The 24,119-nt window shown below is 40.4% G+C and overlaps 2 protein-coding genes across 2 annotated transcripts; both read right to left on the bottom strand.

The window, feature by feature from the left end:
• Positions 1 to 3,717: 3,717 nt before the first annotated feature.
• LOC309669927 (trace amine-associated receptor 5-like) lies at positions 3,718 to 4,749 on the bottom strand (the record flags this gene model as incomplete). Its single annotated transcript, XM_082480723.1, has 1 exon — positions 3,718 to 4,749. One exon carries the CDS (start codon positions 4,747 to 4,749, stop codon positions 3,718 to 3,720), a length of 1,032 nt encoding a protein of 343 aa, XP_082336849.1.
• A 10,275-nt stretch (positions 4,750 to 15,024) lies between these two features.
• TAAR2 (trace amine associated receptor 2) lies at positions 15,025 to 16,153 on the bottom strand (the record flags this gene model as incomplete). Its single annotated transcript, XM_082480722.1, is given in 2 exon segments — positions 15,025 to 15,135; positions 15,137 to 16,153. Coding segments are annotated over 2 exon segments (1,128 nt in total).
• Between the last annotated feature and the right edge of the window lie 7,966 nt (positions 16,154 to 24,119).

Here is a 24,119-nt window from a genome sequence, read left to right as displayed (position 1 = left end):
AGCTCACTTATCATGAGCATCCACCTTTCATTGTTCGATAACTAACAATCTTTGTGATATGATGCTTTAAAGTAACTAGTTATAGCAAAGATACTGCATCCTTGGAGGAAAAGCTGGATCATAAAGCAAACTTTTCATTACAATGTTGTCCATACTGTGAAAATATTTAAATGACCTCTTTAATATGATCATATAAAATAATTATGAAGATACATTTAAGAGACCAGCCAGAAAGTCCTATTTATTGATCAGATACTGCTAAGAGCATTGTATGTCCCCAGAAGATTTTTGTTAACTCCTATAGAAAAGGCGTTGGCTGGGAAAAAGTGCTCTTTTTCACCCTGTTAGATGAAACAGGAGGATTCCTTCAGTTTCTGTTTTCCTTTGCTAGCAAATAAAAATGTTTTCAATAGTGCATAATCCATGGTCAGGAGTTGTAAAGAAGCCTTGTCTAAATGTTGTCATCAGAGATGCTGAAGAGGAGTGCTGCTACACAGTTTTGTCTCTAAGCTCATTTAATTGGCTTACTTCTAAAGCTCCAACACCAGTGTTACCCAGGGTATGAGTTCAGAATCATATATTCACCTACTTATGGACCTTTCCTGTTGCTTTTGGAGCGTGATCAGATTTCAGTTGATTAAATGAAATGGGAAAAGGTCAGAGGAAAGAAAGGGGAAAATGTTGAGACCCTGCTATACAGAGGTACAACATACCATGGAGGATGCACTGGATATTCACTAACTGAAGAACAGAGTATATACCATCTATATTCCTGTTGTTGTATCTAAAACAGAGCTAAAAGGGATGTCACTTCAAACACATGCTGTTTGAGGATCTGTACTCAGTATAGCATCTGATGTTTGAAAAAATCGGAGATTAAACCAAAACCATCATAGTGTGATTTTGAAAGGGCATGCCTTCCTCCTAGCCCAGTATCCGAATCTGCCCCACCTTCCTGACTATTTCTGCCTCCCACCTCCTGCTCCTGCCCTGGCACCGCACCTGCAGGCATGCCAGCCCAGCAGGGTGGGTGGCACGAGCTCAGGGCCGCTGGTGACACAGGAACAAGACACTCATTCCCCTGCAGCTCCCCGTGGCTGCAAGATGCATGATGAAATGGCGGGGAAGCAGCCCAACCCTGGCCTCATATTCCTGATGAGTGTCCTCTTTCCCAGGTGTGAGTGGTGCCTGAGTGCTGCATAATTTATCTTACAGGCAAATTTCATCCTCTGCTATCGCATTTCACTTGCACACCTCTAACTTTAGATAGGAAGGGCAATTCTGCCAGTATTTGGTACCAATGGCAAACGGCCCGGCACAGCTTCCCAGGCAGTTGTTACCGACGCATTCCACCAGCTGGAAAAATTCCTGTTATTGTCGTCGTCATCTCCATTTGCTAATTTAATTAAGATATCTGCTCCAGAACCTGAAATGAGATTAGGTTCCTATTACATCCGATGCTATACAAAATTATGATGGATGATGGTTTCCAGTCTGAACAAGCTTATGGGTTAATTATATTGCAGAATGGCACATAAACCCTATTTTTTAAAGAAAACCTGTATTGACCATTTGCATATTATTTAGGCTGGTACTTGCCCGCCAGCAGCAGTAATTAATGATATAGCATAGATTTTAAATAAACAGAGAAAAATTCTGTTCCCAACATTGATGTTTCCTAAAAAAAAAAAGAAAATGAAGCTTACTAGGAAGTTATTTTCAAACCTTTCTTTGCCTTTCTGTTTAATTTTCAAAAACCATAACACAATTTCATCTGCAGTAGTGATATAAGCTGACATCATTCTTTCAAAGCCCAGTTTTTAATTAAGAAGTACCTGCAAATATATAATTTTTCTAACTTCAGCCAGACCATTTTAAAATCATTAAGATTTATGAGGGGCATAAAGTTAAATGGCAATATTTTGTTCAGATAAAGAAATACAAATCTACAGAAGGAAATATATTAAAAAGAAGAAAATTTATGGCCTTTGAGGTCAGCAGCTAGCTCTGATAAAACCCAATAGACTGTCATTTTAAAAATGAGGTCATTATTGAGCAATCAGTCTTCATCATTTTACAGTTCTTCACCATCATCATCATCATCATCATCATCATTTTACAATTCATAATTACCTTCATTGCTTTTTGAAACCATGGAGAAGAAAAAACACACAAAGGGATGCTGACAGAATTTGTTTATGTAAACCAAACAGACGTCAAAGGCAAGGGGATAGAGGGGGGAGTTACAAAGATGAGGAGCACATCACTTAATAATAGTTGTGAAATGCAGTGTCAGAAAATCGGGAAAGCAATTGTGGCTACTCCCAGAGTTTTAGCAGCTTTTCCTTCTCACTTGTATGCTCTGCCACTGTCACTGTACATATTGGTAGTCTGAGTTCTGCTTTTCCCTTCTTTTTCCATCATTCTAGCCTGCTGTTTAACCAAAAAGGAGATCTAGCAACAATCGCCCGATGCAATAACACAGTCCTTATACTGCAGCATAGACAGTGGTAACCCATCGAGGGAATAAAACTGTTCTTGCCATATAAAAAAAAAAAAAACATAATGATAAAATAAAAAAAGAGGGAAAAAAGTTTTACCATTTAGTTCATTGCATACATTAAAAAATGCAGCTGCTACAACAATCATTGTATTGCACTGTTTTCTTACAGAATATCTGCTGTGCAATTCCTTTATTTTGTTCTTACACGTGGAGGGCCTGATGCACTTGCTTATTGCATTTAGTGAAAAATTGACCACTCCTTTGAGTAGGCTATAGGACATCTGCTCATTTCTCACTTTAGTTACAGGCTTTCCGTAACTGTTTCTTCTTTTAGTCTTTGTCACTCAGAAAACATGCAGCTGACTATAGGACGGAATGACTTCTTTTAGAAGGCACTAAAAATTTGAAGAACCTTCAAATCTAATAATAGTTTTACATACAATTAACCGAAGAAGACAAAATTATTAGAGTTGTTATTTAGCTGCTTGTTAATTTTTTATAGAAGGGTTACTACTGCTTACTACAATTTTTTTTTCTGATAAAATGTTAAGTGAGTCAGAAAATAACTTCCTTATGAACAGTACAAAATTTTACCATGCAGTTTGCTGCTGAACAGAGATCTCAATTTATCAGCACCTACATTTTTAAAATTGGCCTTGTGAAAGTGCATAAACAGAGCCAGAGAAAACTGAGAACCTACGGCTGACATTTTTTGCTCAGCCCAAGGATGTAAGCATATGTTATGTCTGTAAGCAGACCTACTCATTTCTTTCTCATTTCCTTATGCCTTTTGTGTTTAAAAACTAATGTACACCCTATGTAACTTTGTAAATCAGCACCACTTACTTTGTGTAAAAATAAGACAATTGCCTGGGAAGAAAATCTCTTCAGAAACAGGCAGCAACTGTTTCAGGATGCCCAAGGAATAATATGGACAGGGTCCTCTTTATAGCTGATTACAGCCAATTTTCAAATGCTTGTCGGCATCACATAACGAACACGAGACTTTAATAAGGCATGTGTTCTGGGACAAATGTTGTGGAAGGTGAGTCACAAAATGGCATGTCTAAATCTGGGATCTGCCCAAGCCATTTGTTTTAAGAAAAATACAAAATAAGAAGAGAAATACTAACTAAGTGTATGTTGAAGAAGATTCATGAGAAATGTTGTGATATAGCCTACAGTATTTTCTACAGTGCACATGAAGGCTCTGGTCATTCCTGGTACAAGTCTACTGTAGATGTCCTGGAACAAAAGATCCCACGAGTTAAGACTAGTTTCACAGCTTTCCTGAACCAACGGTAGGAAAATACATAGATCAAGGGATTGCAGGCAGAATTGAAGTACGCGAACCAAATAAGGATGTCAAACAAAACTGGGGGGGTAATGAAATCCAGAAGACTGTCTACCATAGTGTCAACAGTAAAGGGCAGCCAGCACAGGAGGTAGACTCCTACAGCTACCCCAAGAGTCTTTGCTGCTTTCCTTTCACTCTTGGATGCTCCTACATGTAGCTGAGACCCAATACTCCTATTCGTGTTGTTTATCAGCCTGGCTTGCTTGTTAGCCACAGTAAATATTTTTACATACAAAACTATCGTTAGGAGGCAAGGGAAGAAGAATACTGGGAAGTTCAACCACCCCCAGAGCTTGTTGAACAGCAGCTGACAGCTACCAACACAGGGCACACCTTGCAAAAAATGACCCAGCCCTTCTGCAATTGCTTTAGTGTAGAGGAAGACAGAGGTATAAGCCATAGGGACTGACCACCCCACCCCAATATAAATACAGGCCACTCTGACGGTGAACTTGGTGGGGTAGAGCAAAGGGTCGCAGATGGCATAATGCCGATCAATGGAAATGAAACACAGATGGAATATGGAGGTCAAGCAAAAGAGCGTGTCCAGAAAGGTGTGCAGCCTACAGAAGTCATCTCCAAAATACCAGCAGCTCTCTACGGACCGGATGGTGCTAAAAGGCAGCACGGTCAGCCCCAGGAGGAGGTCGGCAAGGGCGAGGGAGAGGAGCAGGAGGTTGGTGGGGGTGTGCAGGGCTTTGAAATGGGAAATGACAATGACGACAAGCAGGTTCCCCAGCACCGTGATCAGCGTGCCCAAGGCACAGGCCAGATAAATGGCCAGCTGGACTCCGAAGGGGTGTAAGGTCCTGTAGCAGGAGTCATTTGCCTCGTAGCACAAGGCGATGAGCACCCCCTCCTCAGCACCGGTGCTCTGGGCTGAGCTCATGCCAGCCTGCCCAGGTCCCACTGCCTCCCCCGGCTCTGCCACAAGCCTGGAAAAGGATTCGCCTTCCAGCAGAGGTGCCAAATGACTAACCTGAAAAAAGGTAATAAAAAGGCGGGTTAGAGAGAGAGAGATCTTTTAATCAAATACTTTTATTAAAGCCATCGGAGAGTTTCTCTTTTTCAAGCAAAAAAAGGAGCCTGTTTTATCTGTTCAGATCAGTATGTTCAATTATTGTGGCATCATATTTGTATCATATTTTGGGTTTCTTTCAGCCAATACCACAGGTAGTGCAGGAAATGCAGCAAATCCATATGTGTGTGGGCAAGTGGTAAATAAAGAGAAGGTCTGCCTTAGAAGAAAAACCAGTGCTGAGTAACAGGCATTGCAAGCCAAAGCTCCTTAAGGGATTTGAAAGCCAAGTCTAGTATAATGATACACTGATTTTCTTGAAATTCCCTGGAAATGAGGTTCCAATTTAGTTATGATTCTTTTTATTAAGTAGAAGCTGTGAAGTGATTATTATGAAACAAATAATATCTGATGGCAAAGGAAAACCCCTCAGGGCAAGCTGCTCATTTCATAGTGTTCTGGGTATGGGGATATACATGGATATCCATTCCGTTGATGACATAAATATTCAGCAAAACTAACAGATACATTTTTATATGCCCTAAAGATTGTTACTGCTTTTTCTTATGAAATTGCTATTTAAGTTTTAAGTTATTTATTTTTTAATTGGAACTGCAAGAAATATAGTAACGGATTATAATGGGTTATTCCAGTAGTCTTTGATATATCAAATGACTGAATGGTATGATATTTTACAGTAAGACAGCTACAGTTAAATAGATTACATTTTTCTGTATGTATTTTTTTTCTTGAAATGACTGGTATAATAGTTGGAAATTTTTCCCACCTTTCCCATCCTTCCCAGCAGCAACAAAACATAATAGCAAATCTCTTAATTGTGTTTCCATAAACTTTGAAATCAAGAATACTTACTGTGAAATACCTCTTTTCATAGAATGGGAGCTGTACTGCAGTGCACTGAAATCCTTTTCTAAGTACATGTCTATTGCCTGAGTGGAAAGCATGAGAGGTTATATAAACCAGATGGAGAGAGAGTCCCTGTGGATGACTGATATACCTTAGGGGCATAGAGGGACTGTTGCATATTTGGCAAAAATTGCCATTTTCTAAGAAGTTTAAATGCATGTGTGCTCACCTGCTGAAGAATTATATCAGAGTTTGTCTGTGAATTTTCTTTCTTCAGGTGTTCCTGCAAGAAGATGCAGCTAATGCCTGCTCGTCCTGCAGCACCAGTGACCGTCTCCCCATGGAGGCCTCCTGGACGATTTTGTGATATTTCTTTGATGCAGTGGAATGGTCTGTTTTAATGTGGATATTACACAGACAAATATCATTCAGGAAAGTCCTGGATTTTTCATCCTAGGCGGGATACGGGGTTTTAAAACAAGCTTCTCACTTCTCAGTGAAAGTTTTCCCGGTGCTCATAGCCTCCACTCCTGTCTCCTGCTCAGTCAGGGCAACCACATACCAGTGCCTAAAGGGACTCCGATGGTATGTCTCTCAGAGCTTGGCTTCTTCTTCCCTGCTCTGCAATTAGTTTTTTACAAGCTCTCCAGTATGACTGCTATCCTTCGTCTTCCCTACTTTGAATTTCTTCAGTTAAGAAGTTGCCTGCTGCCCAGCTCCCTTGCCTCTTGACGTTTTTGAAACACTCTGTGCCAAAAGCTGCTGACGCCCAGCAGAGACACTGTTAGGATAAGGCTGAGGCAAGTTTTTAGACTGAATTTTTAATATAAGAAAGAGCTAAAGTCAGTTTCCATACCATTTTCAGGTTTATGTCAGATCATGAGTGGCAGCAATGACTATATGGGTGTAAAAACTCATATAAGAGCAAGAATATTTTTTTTCCAGTTTTGCTTCAACAACAATTTAAGGCAGCATTTCCACACTATTGAAAATTGCAGTGCAAAAAAGGTATAAATTGGGCATAGGTCTATGAAGCACTGTGCTTAGTTGGAGAATTGCCATAAAACTTCACAGAGATCAATTTCTCCTTTTCCTATTTCCACATTTTATTAAATTATTATTTATATTAAGATTGTCAGATGTTTTTGGATAGCTCTTAATACAACAATAGGGTTTTTGTCCTTGGTGCTCTGACATTTTCATTAGTTTTCATTATTTGTGTATTTTATATGCAATAAAGTATCATCCTCATCCAAATACTTTGTCTTTCAAATTCCAAGTAAAACCATATCCTTGTCAAAATCCTTACCCCATCTAGCTAGCCAGCTAGCTATCATGATGCTTCTGAAGTGATTATCACCACCCCTAAAGGGAACAACATGCAACAAAACAAAGACAGCTCGCGCTTTCTACACGTTACTTGTTAAAATTGCTTTGCATTTTTCCTCTCCCTTCTCATCTGGTCATGGGAAAAGAGACGAGTTTACAATTAAGAGAAGGCTCAGATAGTGACAATGTAGGCCTTTGTGGTTTGAAACAAGAAGAGCTTTTTACCATGTATCAACTCTCAAAGTAAGAATGCTATCATAAAATAAAAAATGCCCATCACACTCGGGGTGTTCCTTCTCTTTAGCCTTCTTTCTTCAAACAAAATTGCTGGATATAGTCTCAAACTGAACTTTTGTTGAATGTACTATGCAGCCTAGCAATCCACAGGAAAACACACACAAAAATAGAAGGATGTGTGCTATCTGATATGGTTCGATCTGTAGTGAAGACATGCATAGCCAATATCTTTTTTGTATTGAAACTGCTGCACGTGACTCTAAGATCTAAATTCCTCTAAGTAACCCCTGAGTCTGAGTTCCTTAAAATAGAACACGACAGTTTCAAAGGATTATGGACTTTCTAAGAGGGCCATCATCAGTGCCCCTTTGCTGTGAATTTTTTCCTCACAGCTTCCAAAAGAGTCAGTCTGGGATTCCTGAGTAGAATATAATAGCATGAGAAGGCTATGGGCTTACTAAGATGACCTACATTGAGCTAGCGAACCTAAACCTCAATTCTTCCGGCATGTGTATTACAGCCATAGAGCCTACAGTGCGGCCTTGTGGTCTCCCTTGCAGCGGGCAGGGATCATCTCTGAAGAAGTCAGCATATCATACACGAGTGTTTTATCATTACCTCAGAGTGGCGGAACTGTTCGTAAATACTCACCCAGTCCAGCTTAAAACTCTGCTAGGTGTAGCACACCCCACCTTCATGCAGACAGGGGGTCTCCATAGGGTGCAGCATGTGTTTTTTCTTCTTTTTTCTTACAAAAATAGCAGCATTTGGCCTTCATTTTTGTAACTATGGAAAATTCTTGCCCACGGCACTCACAAGAAATTGTTCCACCTGCTGTATCCCATTTTTATGTAATTTTTGCTTTTATGTTTTCCTGCTCTTGGTGACACTGGTTTGTGTTCTGTCCATTCAAGTGCTCATATAGGACACACCTATATAAGCAGTTTTAGAAACAGTACCTCTGTAGGTTAACTATGGCAGCTTAAACTGTGCTAAAAGTGGAAGTGAAGATGGAGAGAGTAGAACTTACTGGGTCTGTCCCCATCTGTAGCACCTTTGTCCAAATTAGTCAGTTGAAAGATTAAAACCAAGGAGATTGTGAATTAGAGAAGGGGTAAAAAAAGGGTAATTTAGTTCAGGAAGTTAATAAAAAGAATTAATAAATTCACATATTTTATCTGTTATTTTTGAAATCAACAACTCATATATTTGTTTCAATCTAGGATTGTCTTAGCCCCAAATAAAATGTTTTTGTTTTTTTTTTTTTTTCCAGTTTATTGATCTTGTTATCCTTTTGTCTCATTTTTTTCCATTAGTGTCAAATTTGAAATTATTAATATCATAATAAAGTGACAAATCCAAATAGTTCATCATCTTTGAAACATTCCCTCTCATCATTTTTTTCTGTCCAAACTTTTTTCTGAATGTGATCCCAAAGTGCAGGTTTTATTGAATCTAGTGTTTAGTTACGCAGCAGAGGAATTGCAAAAGATATGACAGAAAAAGTCGAAATACACACAGAAAAAAGTTAAATGTGACCTACTGTGGCTCAAGAGTTCTCTGCAGAAGAATTCATTAATAACAGGTGTTAAAGGTAATCCCAAGACTACAAAAGAGGACTACAGGTACAACTGATATAGCCCTTCCCCAGAGCTCCCAATTCCCTCTGCTGTGGTTTGCAACGAGGAAAACACATGGCAACTGGGAGTAACCTAACCAAAACAAGCAATATGTTAATAGGGTCTGTTAATTCACATTTCAGAAGAAAAATGAGAAACTTTAGATATTTTAAACTGTTAAAAAGGGAAGGGAGAAGGAGAAGTAAGGTGTTGCACTGCACAACGCTGGCAGAACAAAATGAATGAAGAGTTAATACTGAAATACAAACCACCAATTAGTCCAGCCTGTGAAAAACATCAAATGGCCTTCAGCCATCTGGATGTGACCCATGCAAAGCTGCCTTTTTATACTGGGCAAGTTCTTAGTGGCACAAATTGGGCAGAGGTGGCCGAAATCCCCTGGGCATGGGCAGCTCCTGCTGCCTGGGGCAGCGTGAGGAGCAGGAGAGCACATGGTGGGTTAAAGCAGACCTCCCCATCTCCTGTCTTCTGCTGGTTTGAGGCACCTGCACAACACTGACCTGCAGCCAGACCCCTGATCCCAGACTGGGCAGATACCACTCAGTCCCTCCAATTTCCACCAAAGGACGCAGAAATGGTCAATATAATTACCCACAATTTCTTCCTTGCTCGGCCTGTGTGGGGCCTGCGGGCCTAGAGGGGATGTTCTGCTCCAGAGCTGCTCCATGGGCACCAAACATCATGATCAAACCCTGTAGAAACACATTGCCTTGCTGTCTAACCTGGCAATGTTGCAATCCTGGTAGGGTTACTTGAATGAGATATTGACTTCTGTTAAATCGTCACAATGAGGAATAAAAATCACTTTTCTGCCCATAGTAATATAAGAAAAGCCAGACGTACTGGAATGTCCTGCCTCCCCAAACAGGAGCACACTCCTTTCCTACTCACACAACAGACCCAGCTGCATGGCACCACCTGACCGTCACCTTGGTGTCCTGACTGCCAGGAAGGGGCACAGTGCAGTAACCACTGGGAAACCAGAACTGAACCTTTGCCCATGAAACCTATGATAGGTTGTTTTTTTTTTTTTTGATTTATATTTGATTTACTCCCTTTTAAAAACCCTAACTTTTAATTCCTCTGAGGGAATGTACCTACCTTCATAGATGACTATTCTGATGATAACTTATTTTCGTAAGCAGTGCAGGACAGCACATGGAGAGACGGCTGTTCAGAATCTAGACCATCATACCCTAAATCAACCCACATTTAAAATATTTTTCAGTTACAAATTGAAAAATTATGTTTACAAAAGCAGGCTGAGGTTGGTTTACCAGCGCTCATAAGACCATGTCTGGAGTCCTGTGAGTAGATATAGACAACGGAGTGTTTCCAGCTGGAAAAAATGTTTTGGCTCTATTCTGTTTCTCTGGTTCATTTGGAAAGTTTGGCTAATAGATTAGGATGACTAGGGTGCTAAATTTCAGACCATGATATCTAAATAATTACCTCATGTGGCTTAAACATGAGAGTTCACGCTGTCTCTTGGACACAATGGTTCTTCAGTGTCGTGGCCACGTAGCTTGTGTCCCTGCGCGTGGCAGAGAATCTGGATAATGTATCCTGTACAGGTTGTCAGCGTGCCGGGTCATTTCCTAGCATCCGGACACAACGTTTCTTAGGATATTGTATTATCTTGCTGAATGTAAGTCCACCCACAGATTACCTCTTACTGTGTTTGGCAGTATATGCAAATACTGTAAAGATAAAAGAACACATAAATATTTGCAAAGTAATTCCAGAAGCTGCTAAATCATTTATAAAGAATGTGACTGGTTAACCAAGTTTTTTACAGAAAGGCAGTAGAGTACACTGAAAATAGAAGAGTCTGAATATTGCACCTGCAATAACCATTTTCAAAGGTTTTTTGAAACAAAGGGTAAAACCAACTATAAATGATAGGGCTGCAGGCAGAACTGAAATAACCCAGCCAGAAGGCGGCATTGCACAAATCCGTAGGTGCTGAGAAGTTAATAAAAATACCAACTATTGAAAGCAAGGTAGCCAACAACAACAACAAAACCAACCAACCAAGCAAAAAATCCCCAAATTTCCATTATTACACATGTTTCCATTACTTTGTTCTGGTTTTGAACACAAGTGACACATGGAGAATTTTAGTAATTTTTCTGGAATGTTTTCTTGCTAGAGAAAATATGTGGACTTGTATCTCTGCCGCCACTGTGCCCGGAAAAGAGGAAGCAAAGGGAGAAGCCAGCACTCCTCAGCATTTGCTAAGCACAAGGGAAACACAGAAACTGCTGCAGGCAATGGGTGCTGTATATTCTTCAATAATGTCAGTATTTAACCCTGAGAAAACTATGCTAAAGGCAAAGAAGAATAAAATTGACTTGCTGTCTAAGAAAATGACTTCTGTCATAGTGATGGTCATTTGGGTGATGTAACGTAGTGGGTTAAGGACAGTATAATTACAGTCAAGAGAGATAAATTGGACAAAAAGGAGAGGTGTTACACAACTGCATCACAAGATGTGTGGAGTTTTCAGGAGAGAGCTCCAGTGTACCAGCATGATTTGATGGAGATGGCTGTGCTGTGGGGCATAACATGACACTCAGGAAAAGCCAGTATTGACCATGGAGTAGACCAGAAACTTGGGGGGAGAGTGGATTGCTGGATATCACGGACGGAAGCGGTCACAGACGTATTTCCCCCCATTTTGCACAGGATGGTTCCACCCACACATGTGTAGATAGCACAGGGGCAAAGCCCACGCCTTGCATCTCTAGATCCTAAAATCTTAACAAAATCAAAGCAGTACTAGACCAGCTCTGGGCTCCAGAGGCTGGATGAAGTCATGATTTGGCAGCATGAATTATTCGTCACAGTACTGCAATACAGCCGCTCCTGGCGAAGAAAACCAGATAAAACAAAATTGTTTAAACACTAAAGAACGAGATCTGTAAGGGAAAGTTTTTGTGGGGGAAAAAAACCCCTGTTCTTGAGCACACAATCCCTTCTTTGGATCAAATCTTACCTCTCAATTTATCTAAAACTTATCTTGATACCTTCAGAGGTATCTTTAAACCAGCTTGATTACAGTGTTAGATCAGGTCTAGAGACAAATGTGACAGTCGCAAGTGTTGTGACTGTCACTTCTGTCACTCAGTATCTGAATTGAAGGACAAGGGGATGTCAGGTACCAGCAGCACCAGCGTACTTCAGTCACACGTGGGCTCTGAAATGGAAGTATCTGAGGGCAGGGCCCCAAGCGCAGGATGGAGCTCAGAAGTCCTTTAGCTGCCCGGTATGAAAACGCTGATGGTGGCTGGTGGCACAGGGCAGCTGCCCCCCTCCCAGCTACAGCCTCTGTGTGTAGGCACGGAGCCAGAGGAGGCTGCTCCTCACCAGAGTCAAACAAATATTTGCCTGTTTTCCCCTCCTGCCTCAGAGAGGTCTCTTCCCCTGATGCTCCATCTCCCTCCCGTCTACACCCCGCAGCACTCCCACATTTTTATTTTGTGTTTAAATGTCCTTTCTTGTATTAAAATCCAGAGCTGCTTCGGATTTTCTTCATCCTGCATTTTGGTGGAAATGTCTAATTAAAAATACAACTGAAAAGACTCCTCCTTTCTTACAAGAAAAACTGGAAGGTTCTTAGTTGATATATCGCTAAAAGAGGCTCATGGCTGTCTCTCGAGAAACTGCACATCCTTTCCTATGTCAGTTTTCTCTGTAACGCTTCATCAGTGCTTTGTTGCTGCTGCAGCCATGAAGACTGACATGCAACTAATCCAGTGGGAAGATGATTTGATTAGGTTATGTAAATGGAAGAATAAATAAGTTATTTTAATATATTACAGTTACAGCTCTGTATGCCCTTTTGTATGGAGTTTCTTGGAACAGTTACTTTCATTTACTTAATTTTCACTAAAGCTGATTAAAATGTTGTGGTTTTTTTTTTGTCCAAAAGACATTATAACTCAAAATTGAATGCTGACTATTGATCATTAATTTACCTGAACTTATCTGACTTCTTTGGCATATTTTCATTTTGAATAGAAAAACTAATGCCTGTAAACCAAAATCTTTAATTTAAATCTTGAGGAATTTATTTTTGAAATGCTACAGCAGTGTCTCCAGAGAATTGCCATTTGGATGTTTTATGTTATTGCTCACTCTCTTCACCTTCAGAACATGCCTGCCTTCAGATCTGTTGTTATGTCAGTGACTTCATGCTAAATATTTGTTAAGTATTAAGGTATAAAATAAAAATCATCACAGAACTTGCAAAACTAAATTTAATTCTCAAAAGTTTTCAGATGGTGTTTTTGCAATCCAAGGATTTGACTTTTTTTAACCCTCTCTCAATATAGGATGTTGTCGATCTTTTTCTTTAAAGCTGCTTCTGCTTATGGGCTCCACAAGGGGGTAGGAAATCCTTTCTCACGGTTTAGTCTGTGACAGAAAAGATCAAAAGAAAAAAAAAATAATAGTGAACTTAACTATTCTGACCACAAGCAGGTACTGCAAATCATACGTGCGAGTTGCTGCGTTGCAAACCATTTCAGAATAAAAATGTAGCAATTGTTTGAATAAAGATCACTGGCTTGGAGGACAGTTCTGAACGTTGCTGTTAGCGGCACTGTGAGAGGGAGGCTGAGTGTGCATTACCCGGCCAGGATGCTCTTAAGAGTGTCTTGCTGTCCTGCATATTCTAACTGGGATGTACCAGAGAGGAAGAGGACCTCTCAGACTGAGGTGCCCACCTGGATGTGGGAGCTTGAACTCCCTCCTGAATCCAGGATTGTAAATATATCCTCTGAGGGCAACGTTAGCCCTTGCTGGAATCATTCACAGTAAAAAAGGTACAAGAAGTCCTAACCCTTCTGCTCAGCCTGAGCACCGCTCCGGCTGCCCTCATGTTCAACCCGGGGGTCTCCCTGAACATGTATTGGGCAATGATATGGGACAATGTATTATCCAGCTTCCAGGTGCCCCAAGTCTTTGTTGCATCCAGCCCTGCCCTGTTCCCCGCTCTGGCTGTTCAGCCATTGGCAGTTGTGCACAGGGAGAGTATTTGCATCAACTTAAAGGCCTTGGCTTTTGTGGGTTTTGTTACGAAAGGTTAAAACCTTACACACCACCCTGGACAAGTCTGTGGCCTTCCATCTCTTTGCTGTCTCAAGTGTTTCAGGGTTGGGGTGAAATCGGGATTCCTCAGGTCCAAAACATAACATGTTCATGTTATCACAGATCCAGCAAAATGGTTTTAGCCAAGGAAATGAGCAGCTATCACTGGTATGCCATGCTATAATAGATGTAACAGACCAAGAAGTGAAAAAACACATGGGTGGCTTTTCGGTAGTCGGACTTAATTAAGGATAAAGCATACACTGTGTGCATACAGCAAAAGGTAAGTCAGAGGTACAATTCACAATAAAAAGACTGCAGTAGCTGCACTCAATAGCCACAACTCAGCCAATCTTATTTTAAGCATGTAACCGATGTGGCTCTCACTGACTTCAGAGGGAGCTCGGCATGGCAAGAACCTCAATTAGAGGCTCCAGTTCAGTGTTAAAGTTTGGTGGGGTGAATATGGGGTGGGCTGTCAGCAAGACATAATATCTGGAGCCTGACGTCCAACCAACAAGCATATACCTGAGTGCAAGCAGTACTCTGGTTCCTGAGTACTCCTCCTCAAGTATGAGGCACACAGAGGATAAGGGCTGAAAACCTGACTCACTTGTTTTCAGGGGAAAATATCAAATTCAAGCCAAAAATACACTCAAATTCTACTTGCTTGGGAATAACAGCAGGCTCTCTACATCTGCTCCGGTCAAAAAGGATGACAAAGACTGTCAACGTATTAGCCTGGGATGTATTCAGTTTAGGAGATTTTTGATGGTGAACCTCAAAAAAGATTAGCTGCATGCACACAAGATTAGGTGAAATATTGAGTTTATGGACTGTACGTAAATACTTTCTGAAATTAAAAAAACCCTAATGCATTAAGAGATTCTAGAAAGGCTTAAACTTCCAAAACACTATCAAGTCATTAAGAGTGAACAGAAGTAGTAAACAAATATCATATAAAATGAATCTGATTTTATTAAAGAAATATTTGATGAGACAATTCTACAGGACATAAAATCCATATTACATATTTCAGGTTTTTACTGAACCATGAATAGTTGAATCTGTTATTGTGACTGATCTTCAGATAAAATTTTTATTGTACGAAATTGTGGGTTAAATATTTTGCCTTTTAAGATATATTTAAATGTTTTCCGAAACCATGGATAGAAAAAGCCATATATTAATGGATTGCAGAAAGAATTTAGATACCCAAGCCAGTTTAGAGCATCAAACAAAGGTAAAGGTGTAGAGAAATTTAAAAATGGATCAATTAAGATAGTGAAAAAACAAGGAAACCAGCATATTAAGAAACCCAGCATAACTATGCTCAAAGTCTTGGCAGCTTTCCTATCCCTATTCTTAGAATGCTCATTTTTCTTATCACTTTTTGTGTGCCTGGGTGCCTGGCTCAACTCACAGGTGTGCCTCTGGGAGACCGTAAAAATTTTAACATAAATCCCTATCATAATACAAGCAGGAGCGAATAAACCAACAGTAAATAAAACAGCCCCCCACAGTTTGTTGAACACAATAGGGCATGAGCTCGAGCATTTAACCAACATTTCATAGCCCTCGATTCCAGAAGCATGAGCTTCTGAGAAGACCACACCAAAAGCAAAAGCGGCAGGCACTGACCAGCAGACGGCTACGATTTGTTTTGTGGCTGCGACGGTCATGGTGCTGACGTAATGCAGAGGGTGGCAGATTGCGTAAAACCGATCCACGGCAATGGAACAAAGGTGGAAAATGGAAGCTAAGCAGAGCATCAGGTCGAAACTGTAATGAACTTTGCAGAACGTCATCCCAAAGTACCAGCAGTTCTCCACAGACCTCACCATGCTGTAGGGCATGATGGCAAAGCCCAGCAGGAAGTCCGTGCCGGCCATGGATAGGATGAGGAAATTGGTCGGAGAATGAAGCTGCTTGAAATACGAGATGGAAATTATTATGGCCAGATTCCCTAAGATGGTGAGAATGAAGGCTGCCGTTATGAATAGATACATTACGCCTCGTACTCCTGGTGACCTAAAGCTCTCAGGACAGGATCTATTTCCAAACTCAGAGCAATCAGTCAAATCCCTCGAGATATTTGGAGAGAGCATAATCAGTCCTTTATTAGACATGCAGTTCCACAAGCAGATTTAATTTTCATGAGTTTCCAAAAGATTCCAAATCCTAATGTGAGAATATAAGATAAAGTGAGTCAAGAGCATGAATTAAATTAGTGAGTGAAATGTCATAATTCAGAAGCAAACTTCCTCTTGGCTTAAAGAGAGACCAGCTGCAACCCATTCTTTTTCTGAATGGTACATGAAATCTGATAACCGGAAGCTATTACAAAATTCATTGCAAATAATACTTAAAACAAAGCAGATGAAAGTCAATTTAATTACCTCTTAAACGAACTGAATTACATGATACCACCAATTTTATTTTGTGCATTGTATTGTACCTGCAACATTTTGTATAATATGGTTCTTATATTTTATATACATCATAATATTAGTAATTTTAAAGTGGTAGAAGAAAAAGATGCATAGACAAAGAAATCCCTCAAGTTCACTTCAGTCTGTAAATACTGTATATATTCATCTCTTCAATCTTAGAATGTTTCTTAAAATGTTAGAGATTTCAGTTAATGAACTATTCACCTAAACGCTCATCTTAAGAGTCACAAATTACCTGCCAAAATCCCCCTTTCCAAATTATCTCTGATGCTGAACTCACCTGCTCTAGATTATCAAGTACTGACAATGAACGCATCTGATGGAAATCAGTTGCCAAATTGGTATTATAAGAAATATCCTTTTCTTTCCCTACTTATACGCCTGTTTTCTGTCATTATAATTCTACTAACTGAAGGGGAGGGGAGAATCTTGTCTCCTGTAATAGACTGTGGTCCAGCTGCAGCGCTTATAAATGAATACACTTGTGAATATTTTCAAGGGTCAGAAAATTCCCTTCATATATCTGGGGAGAACCAGACCCATTTCTGCCGCTTCGTTTCCTGATCACTTGTTTGGGGCTTAGAGCATATTTAGAAGTAGAAACAGAAAGAGATACTCTTCACAGCGATTTAACCCGTTTAAAAGAAACGTAGGAAGCAGCTTGGTCCACTGATTTTTTCCAATAGGTATCATCCTGAAATGAAAAAAATACAGAAACAGAGCATCAAAAGATCAGTTTTATAGGCCAACCCTACCTGCATCTGTTTTAGTAATGCCACCAATAGATTCTTTAAGTAGACATTTTCCTGTTTTGTTATGTCCTGCAAAACCATAATGTCTGTAAAAGGCAGACCCCCTTTGTAACGGCTCAGATTAATGAAAGGTGGGAATTTATTTTTCTTTTATGGCATTACATTTAAGTCCCAGGTGATTTTGAGTTAAAAATATATATATAATTTGGGGGGTTACATCAACAGGAGATAAACAACGCCAAGTGTCCTTATTCCCAAGACTATTATTTTTGTTTGCTCTATCGATTCATTTACCCTCACGTACAAGTAAAGCTATTTTGGTGACTCAGGGTAGACACAAGTCGTATAAAAAACGAGTTTGTGACAGGAGGGGCTAAAGGTAAAGGTGAAGAAAAGATGTTTTGTTTATTATCTATTTTAGTGGCCAATACATTCTATCTTTGCTTTTTTTTTTTTTGTAATTACAATTTCTAATGAAACTTAGAAATGAAATATTTAATAACCTTCAAGAAGATTACCATCTTGTAATATAATAGGCCGAAACAGCACTTCCTGTCATGCTGGCCGTATATGCAGCTTTTGGATAACGTACAGAAAATTTTCCCCATACATTACAAAACCAGATAAATAGAAGTGTTAATTCAGGTCAATCTATCATTGTTATCGGACAATCTATTATTTATTAAAAATAACATTTATTTTTAAAAATGGTCTTTTCTTACAAGAAAAGACAAAATGAATTCACTAGGAATGTGAATAAATTGAGTCCTCTCAGGTCAGAGGTGGATGTTCAGACTCAATGCTGACCCTTATGCATGTGTGTTGAAGATGCATTACAAATCCAAGGGTAAATGATATTGCTATTCAGCACAGACTGTATTTTTATTGAATGTGATATACAGTGTGTCATAGTAACAGGGCAGAAAATAAACATGGGGTTTACAATGAATTAAGGGAAAAGTAAGAACATTTAAAGGATTCTACCTTTATGGCAGTTGCTTTAAAGACAAGTAAATTTTCTGTTGGAAATAAAATGCAAATCTCTGGGATTATCTGCAACAGAATCATTTAGAGACTCCAAAAATAGTAAAGTTTTGTTATTGTGTGCAGCAGAAATTTGTTGTCTTTGAGATCTGTCAGTATTTTTGAGACAGGCATATCTAGTAACTTTATTTTTAAACAATGAAGTGAGAGAGATGCAAGCTTCACACAGGTGATCCTATATTAAAAGAAGTTATTAAACATAAATCCCTGCAGAAATCTGTGCAGACACAATTATATTACATTTAAAACATAAATAAATCTGTGGATAGAGGCTATGCTTCCAAAAAGCATTACCTGCAGAAGGCAGTGTCCCCCGCACCTCACTATTGGTCCTCCTTCAGCATGGGACAGAAGACAGTGATGGGGTAACAGTTTGACACCTCACCTCTCATAAATGAAATGTCTAAAAGTGGATGACAAATGTACAGGAATCGAAACCTTTATAAAAGAAACTGTTTAACTGGGTTAAAGCAAGACTACAGAAAGGACCTTAGAAATTGTCTTTGAGAATTAGTCGTTATGAGGCACTGCTGTACTGCAAAGACAGTGTGGAGAAAAAATTGTTGTAGTCATTATTTTCACTGCTAAACCAGCTTAGTTTTATGACAGCCTATGAGTTTTGTTTGTGTTGTACCTCATCATTTCCATGTTGTTCTTAACTATTGATTGGAGAGAACTATTTGGTTACTTATTACTAACCACTCTTATTCCCCTGGGCTGGCTTCAGTAAAGCAGAAATCACAGCAATACAGAGCAAAGGACAAGCTCAAATTTTCTCAAAGAATTGTTTTCTCCTGTTAGTAACTGATAAAGTGCAAAGGATATAGGATGCACTCTGTTTTCAGTGATGTCTGACTGACAGATATCTTTTAGTCAGTATGCTGTGAGTGCTCAGTGTTTAAGGAGACTGACTTCTCCTATACCTATGGGAAATAAGAAGTCCAGACATCTAGGAGTGGGTTGTGGAGTTCCCACGGCGTCAGTTACCTGTGGATCCAGTCTCTTAGGAAATGGATTTGTTTTATAAAGGCTATTGCATAGTCATCACACAGAAACATTTTCAATTACCCATGCAGTTGGTTGGATTTAAAGTGGCAGCATGACGGTGAAAAGACCTTATTAAAAAACCTACAAAGTAGAAAATTAAATTGAGTTGAAAAAATCTAGTTATGCAAGACTACGCAACATTATGCAAGACTCAGTAAATGTTATGGGAATTAAATTTCACAGAATCACAGAATGGTTGAGGTTGGAAGGGTACACTGTGCTCCATCACCCAGACCATTAATGAAGATGTTGGACAGGACTGGACCCAGTACTAACCCCTGGGGTGCACAGCTAGTTGCTGGCCTCCAACTAGACTTTGTGCCAATGGTCACCAGCCTCTGGGCCTGGCCGTTCAGCCAGTTTTCAATCCACTTCACTGTCTGCTCATCCAGCCCATACTTCATGACCTTCTCTATGAAGATCTTATGGGAGACAGTGTTGAAAGCCCTACTGAAGTCTAGGTTGACAGTAACCACTACTCTCCCCTCGTCTACCAGGCCAGTCATTTCATCATAAAAGTTTATAAAATCTAGGCTATGTCTAATGGAAACAGAGTGGTCAAAAATTGCTTACAGATAGGCATAGTCCTCTTCCAAATGATGTCTTTAGATGTAGTAATATGTAAGTAGTGTTGTAGATAACTAAGATGATCAGAAAAACTACCAAAATAAAAGGCTTTTGTAGCATACTAAGTATCTTACATTTGAATGTGTCTAGTATTTTCTTCCTTATTGAATATGTATTAATGTAGAGGACAGTGCACAGTGTGCACAACCTACAGGAGTTAACGATTTAAGGAAAACCATACAATTTGCAATATTTACACAGTTTGTGAGCTCAATTTTTCTGTTTGAACGCTGCACTAATGTATTTTTTATCTAGCTGTTTAAAATACTCCATTTTGGAGCGTGGCGTTCCTTGTGAGCCTTCTAGAAGGGTCCTCCTCTTCCTCCTCTCAGTGCTCCTCCTCTTCCCCCGTCCTGCTGCATCTGGTGACTGCGGGGCAGACCGCGAGGCTTGGCTGCAGTTGGGACCACCGTGCACGAGGCCATAACAGGTGGCAGCCCACGGGCTGCAGCACCATGTTACGACCACCAAAACATGAGCCACAGGCACGAAGGCAGCAGGGACAGGAGCAGGTTCGTGCCTCTGAAATTTACAGTCAGTTTTGTACAAAGCATGAGAGGAAGGTGACATTGCAAAATGTGCTCGCTGGTGGCAAAGTGAACAGACGTAGGTTTACCAGTGAAACAGATCCTTTCATCACGCTGGGGTAATTGTTTGGCTCAAGTTTTCAGAGAAGTTAAAACATATGAAATCACCCACTGGAGACTCATTTGTGTTGAAAAAGGTAGCCATCTGAGAAGTGTTTAATAAGATCACTAATTAAATGTGTTGATAAGGAACTTAACAATACCCTTTGCGCTTCATTTACGTGGTGACACTTTGAGATTGCCATGAGGTACATTTTGCTTCACCAGACCTATTTCATAATCTGATCAGACAACAGCATGAGGCATTTTTCTTGTGGTCTCATAATTTATCAAAACCTTGGGTTCAAATAGAGGCCCTCTGGCCTCATTAACACGTCTCATTTGTACATCTTCACAGTGAGAAATAACTTTGCGCTGCCCATGATTAGAGCTGATGAGCGAAAGTAACCTGGGACTTGATTAAAGTTACTCTGCCAGAGAGGGCACTCTGTAAACAGAAGGCAAGGAGGCTCTTTGGGGAAGTGCCACCTTTAGGTAATAGGACACCAGAGGAAAAAGTTATTTCTAAACTTTCTGAGCTGGGCTGTACACAAAGCTGACTTATACGTGTAGGTTATTAAGAAAAACTGCCTTCTGGGTGTGGATGAAGGTCACCAGCAGTCTATGTGTGGAAGCCCCTTGTTACTGCTGCAGAGAATAAACATTGGTGACATCTTGGCTAGACTAGCCTGCAGAAGAGTTGGTTTATACACTGAAAATTTCTTCTACTATTTCCATTTACACTAAATAGATTGTGGTGAACTTGTGCAGCCATGATGTTGGGATGCCCTCTCTATTGGTTTTGGCTGAGATAGGGTTAATTTTCTTCATAGTAGCTTGTATGGTGCTATGTTTTGGATTTGTGATGACCAGCGCTTACACACCTTCAAGGCCTTCTGTGTGAGTAGGCTGGGGGTGCGCAAGAGGTTGGAAGGGGGCACAGCTGGGACAGCTGACCTCAGCTGACCAAAGCGATACCCCACGCCATATAACACCACGCTCGGTAAAAAAACCTTGGGGGAAGAAGGAAGAAAGGGAGTATTCAGAGTTATGGTGTTCATCTTCCCAAGTAAGCATTATGGATGGTGGATCCCTGCTTTCCTAAAAATGGCTGAAGATCTGCTTGCAGATGCCAAGTAGCGATGAATTCCTTAATTTGCTTTCCTTGTGCATGCAGCTTTGCTTTACCTATTAAACTGCCTTTAACTCAACCCACAAGTTTTCTGTTTTACCCTTCTGATTCTCTCCCCCATCGCACCAGGGCTGTGAGTGAGGGGCTTTGTGGGGCTGAGCTGCTTACTGCGGTTAAACCATGACATCCTCCAAACTTCTGCACAGCATGCATGGGATGGTTGAGACTCCCCTAACCCAAGGTCTCCCCTATCTACCCTCAGTGACAGGTCATCTCCTCAGGATGACCTACTGGCTGCTGACAATTTTTGATCTGCTTCCCTCCTGATGTCCTCCAGGGCAGGAGGCAGGACATGGGGAACCATGTGTGTGCCTCCAGGACTTCACAATCCTCTGTCCCACCACTGTCTCCCAGCTGCAGCTATTCAGACAAGTCTTCAGTAGTTGCTCCATGGATCACTGCCTAGATCCAAAATCTCATTTCAGGGTTCTTGCTGTTCAAGAGTTGGTCCTGAGACGACATCTAACTCGTAGTTCCAGAAAACTAACCTTTGATGGAAGCATTTTTGGAGTCCTGGGATCATCTCAACTTTTCCATAATGTGGGATTCACCTAAAAATTATATCTGAAATCATCAAAACATCTATTCTAGTGACTGGAAGATCCATCTTGGTAGTAAGAGAAAGAACATCTGCAGGAACAATTAATCTTACCTAAAAATGGATAAGCTAGTGAGACACCCTGTGAAGGTGACTATTTTTCTACAGTGAGTATAGAGCTACTAATGACTAGAGCAGATGTAGTGCCTAACTTTTAGATGTCTAAATTTAGGTTAGATGGCTATAAGCCTTCAGGAGTGTGGGTCCGGTTTTCATGGTCTTAAGGGGATTAGCTTTGCACTAGGGTCTAGGCACAGATTGCAGAGGCGTGTGCTCTATTTGTACTAGAGGCTATCCTGCAAGCAATCTGGCATCGTATTCATTCACAAATGCCTCCTGCAGCCAGAAAATAATGACAGAAAGATGCCAGACCAAGTTATGAAGAGGGACTGGCCAGCTGTGAACTCTGGTAGAGCTGAAATTCTCTGGAAACACAGTAACGTTTCCAGATTTTCAGGGAGATAGTGGATAAGGGGAAAGAAACAACTTCTCCATTGACTTCCTGAAGGGACTATGTTAATATGTGCTGAACATACTAAACATACTTAAAAAGCTTCAGACGGGCAACATTCCTCATAGGGAAAGATCACTTTCCTTCAGCCTATAACACCACCAGAAGAAAGAAGGTGTCACCTGGCAGCACTTCTGAAACTTCTATTTCAACAGACATCAAGATGTCCAAGTGATCATGCAGTTCACTTCAGAAGGTAGCGCTGAGCATGAGAAAATTAATTGCATCAGGCCAGTCTTACTGGGGATGAAAGAAGAAGAAAATGACTCATTAATTTATCAGAAAAATATAGATTTTTGTCTTAACTTACTTTATTTCTGTGAGATAAATTATTAAAGTAGTCATATTGTCACTAACAAGAGTTATCTTCCATAGCACAAATGCTGACGTGGTGTGTATTTCATTGTTCATTTTTATGTCATTTTGGAGAGTGCAAACTTACAAGATGGCAATGAAACAGTGAAAGAGACAATCTCAGATATTTTGCTCTGCTGAAATGTAGCATCATTCAGCTTTTATGCTCTACAGCATAGAGTGCTTCAGTGCTCTACAAAGCACAGAAAATAAAGACAAGATACATGTATCACAGAATCACAGAATTTTCAGAGTTGGAAGGGACCTCTAGAGATCATCTAGTCCAACTCCCCTGCCAAAGCAGGATTGACTAGAGCACATTACTCAGGACTGCATCCAGGCGGATGTCCAGATGATATGGACTTATACACACAGCATAAATGGAGGACATCATTTACTGCTAAGCATAGCTCTTACTTTAATACAGACTCATCAATTTCTCTCCATAGTCTCTTCTCAGGTACTAATAATTTCCTGTCCGTTCCCAGGTCCAGTCCTTCATAGTCCAACCAGATGACACGGGATCAGGCCAAAGGTATTATTTCGTTCTGCTTGGTGATATGTTAACTCTAGAAAATCCAGGTCATAGATGTAAAAAACCAACAGTCTGTGGGTCTTCTTCAGCTGGTGACCATGTGCTAGTTTTTGACTTACTTGCCGGTCCTTTGTTCTCCCATCGGGGTGTCCTGAGAAGCTGCCCACACATGTAACCTTGACAGCCTGCCCACCCAGGCACCATCACCCCAAGCTATTCCGACAGCCCTTCTGCCACTCCTGGTGCTTCCACATCCACCCTGTCCCATTCACTCTCTGTTCCCATTCACTCTCTGTTCAGGCCAACCATTGCATTTCTTCACAATTCTCTGTATA

Source organism: Vanellus vanellus (assembly GCF_965231255.1).
Source record: "Vanellus vanellus genome assembly, chromosome: 3".
In the NCBI taxonomy this organism is placed as follows: Eukaryota; Metazoa; Chordata; class Aves; order Charadriiformes; family Charadriidae; genus Vanellus; species Vanellus vanellus.
The sequence above is the reverse complement of the archived record's forward strand: the minus strand, read 5'-3'. Positions and strand labels throughout refer to the sequence as shown.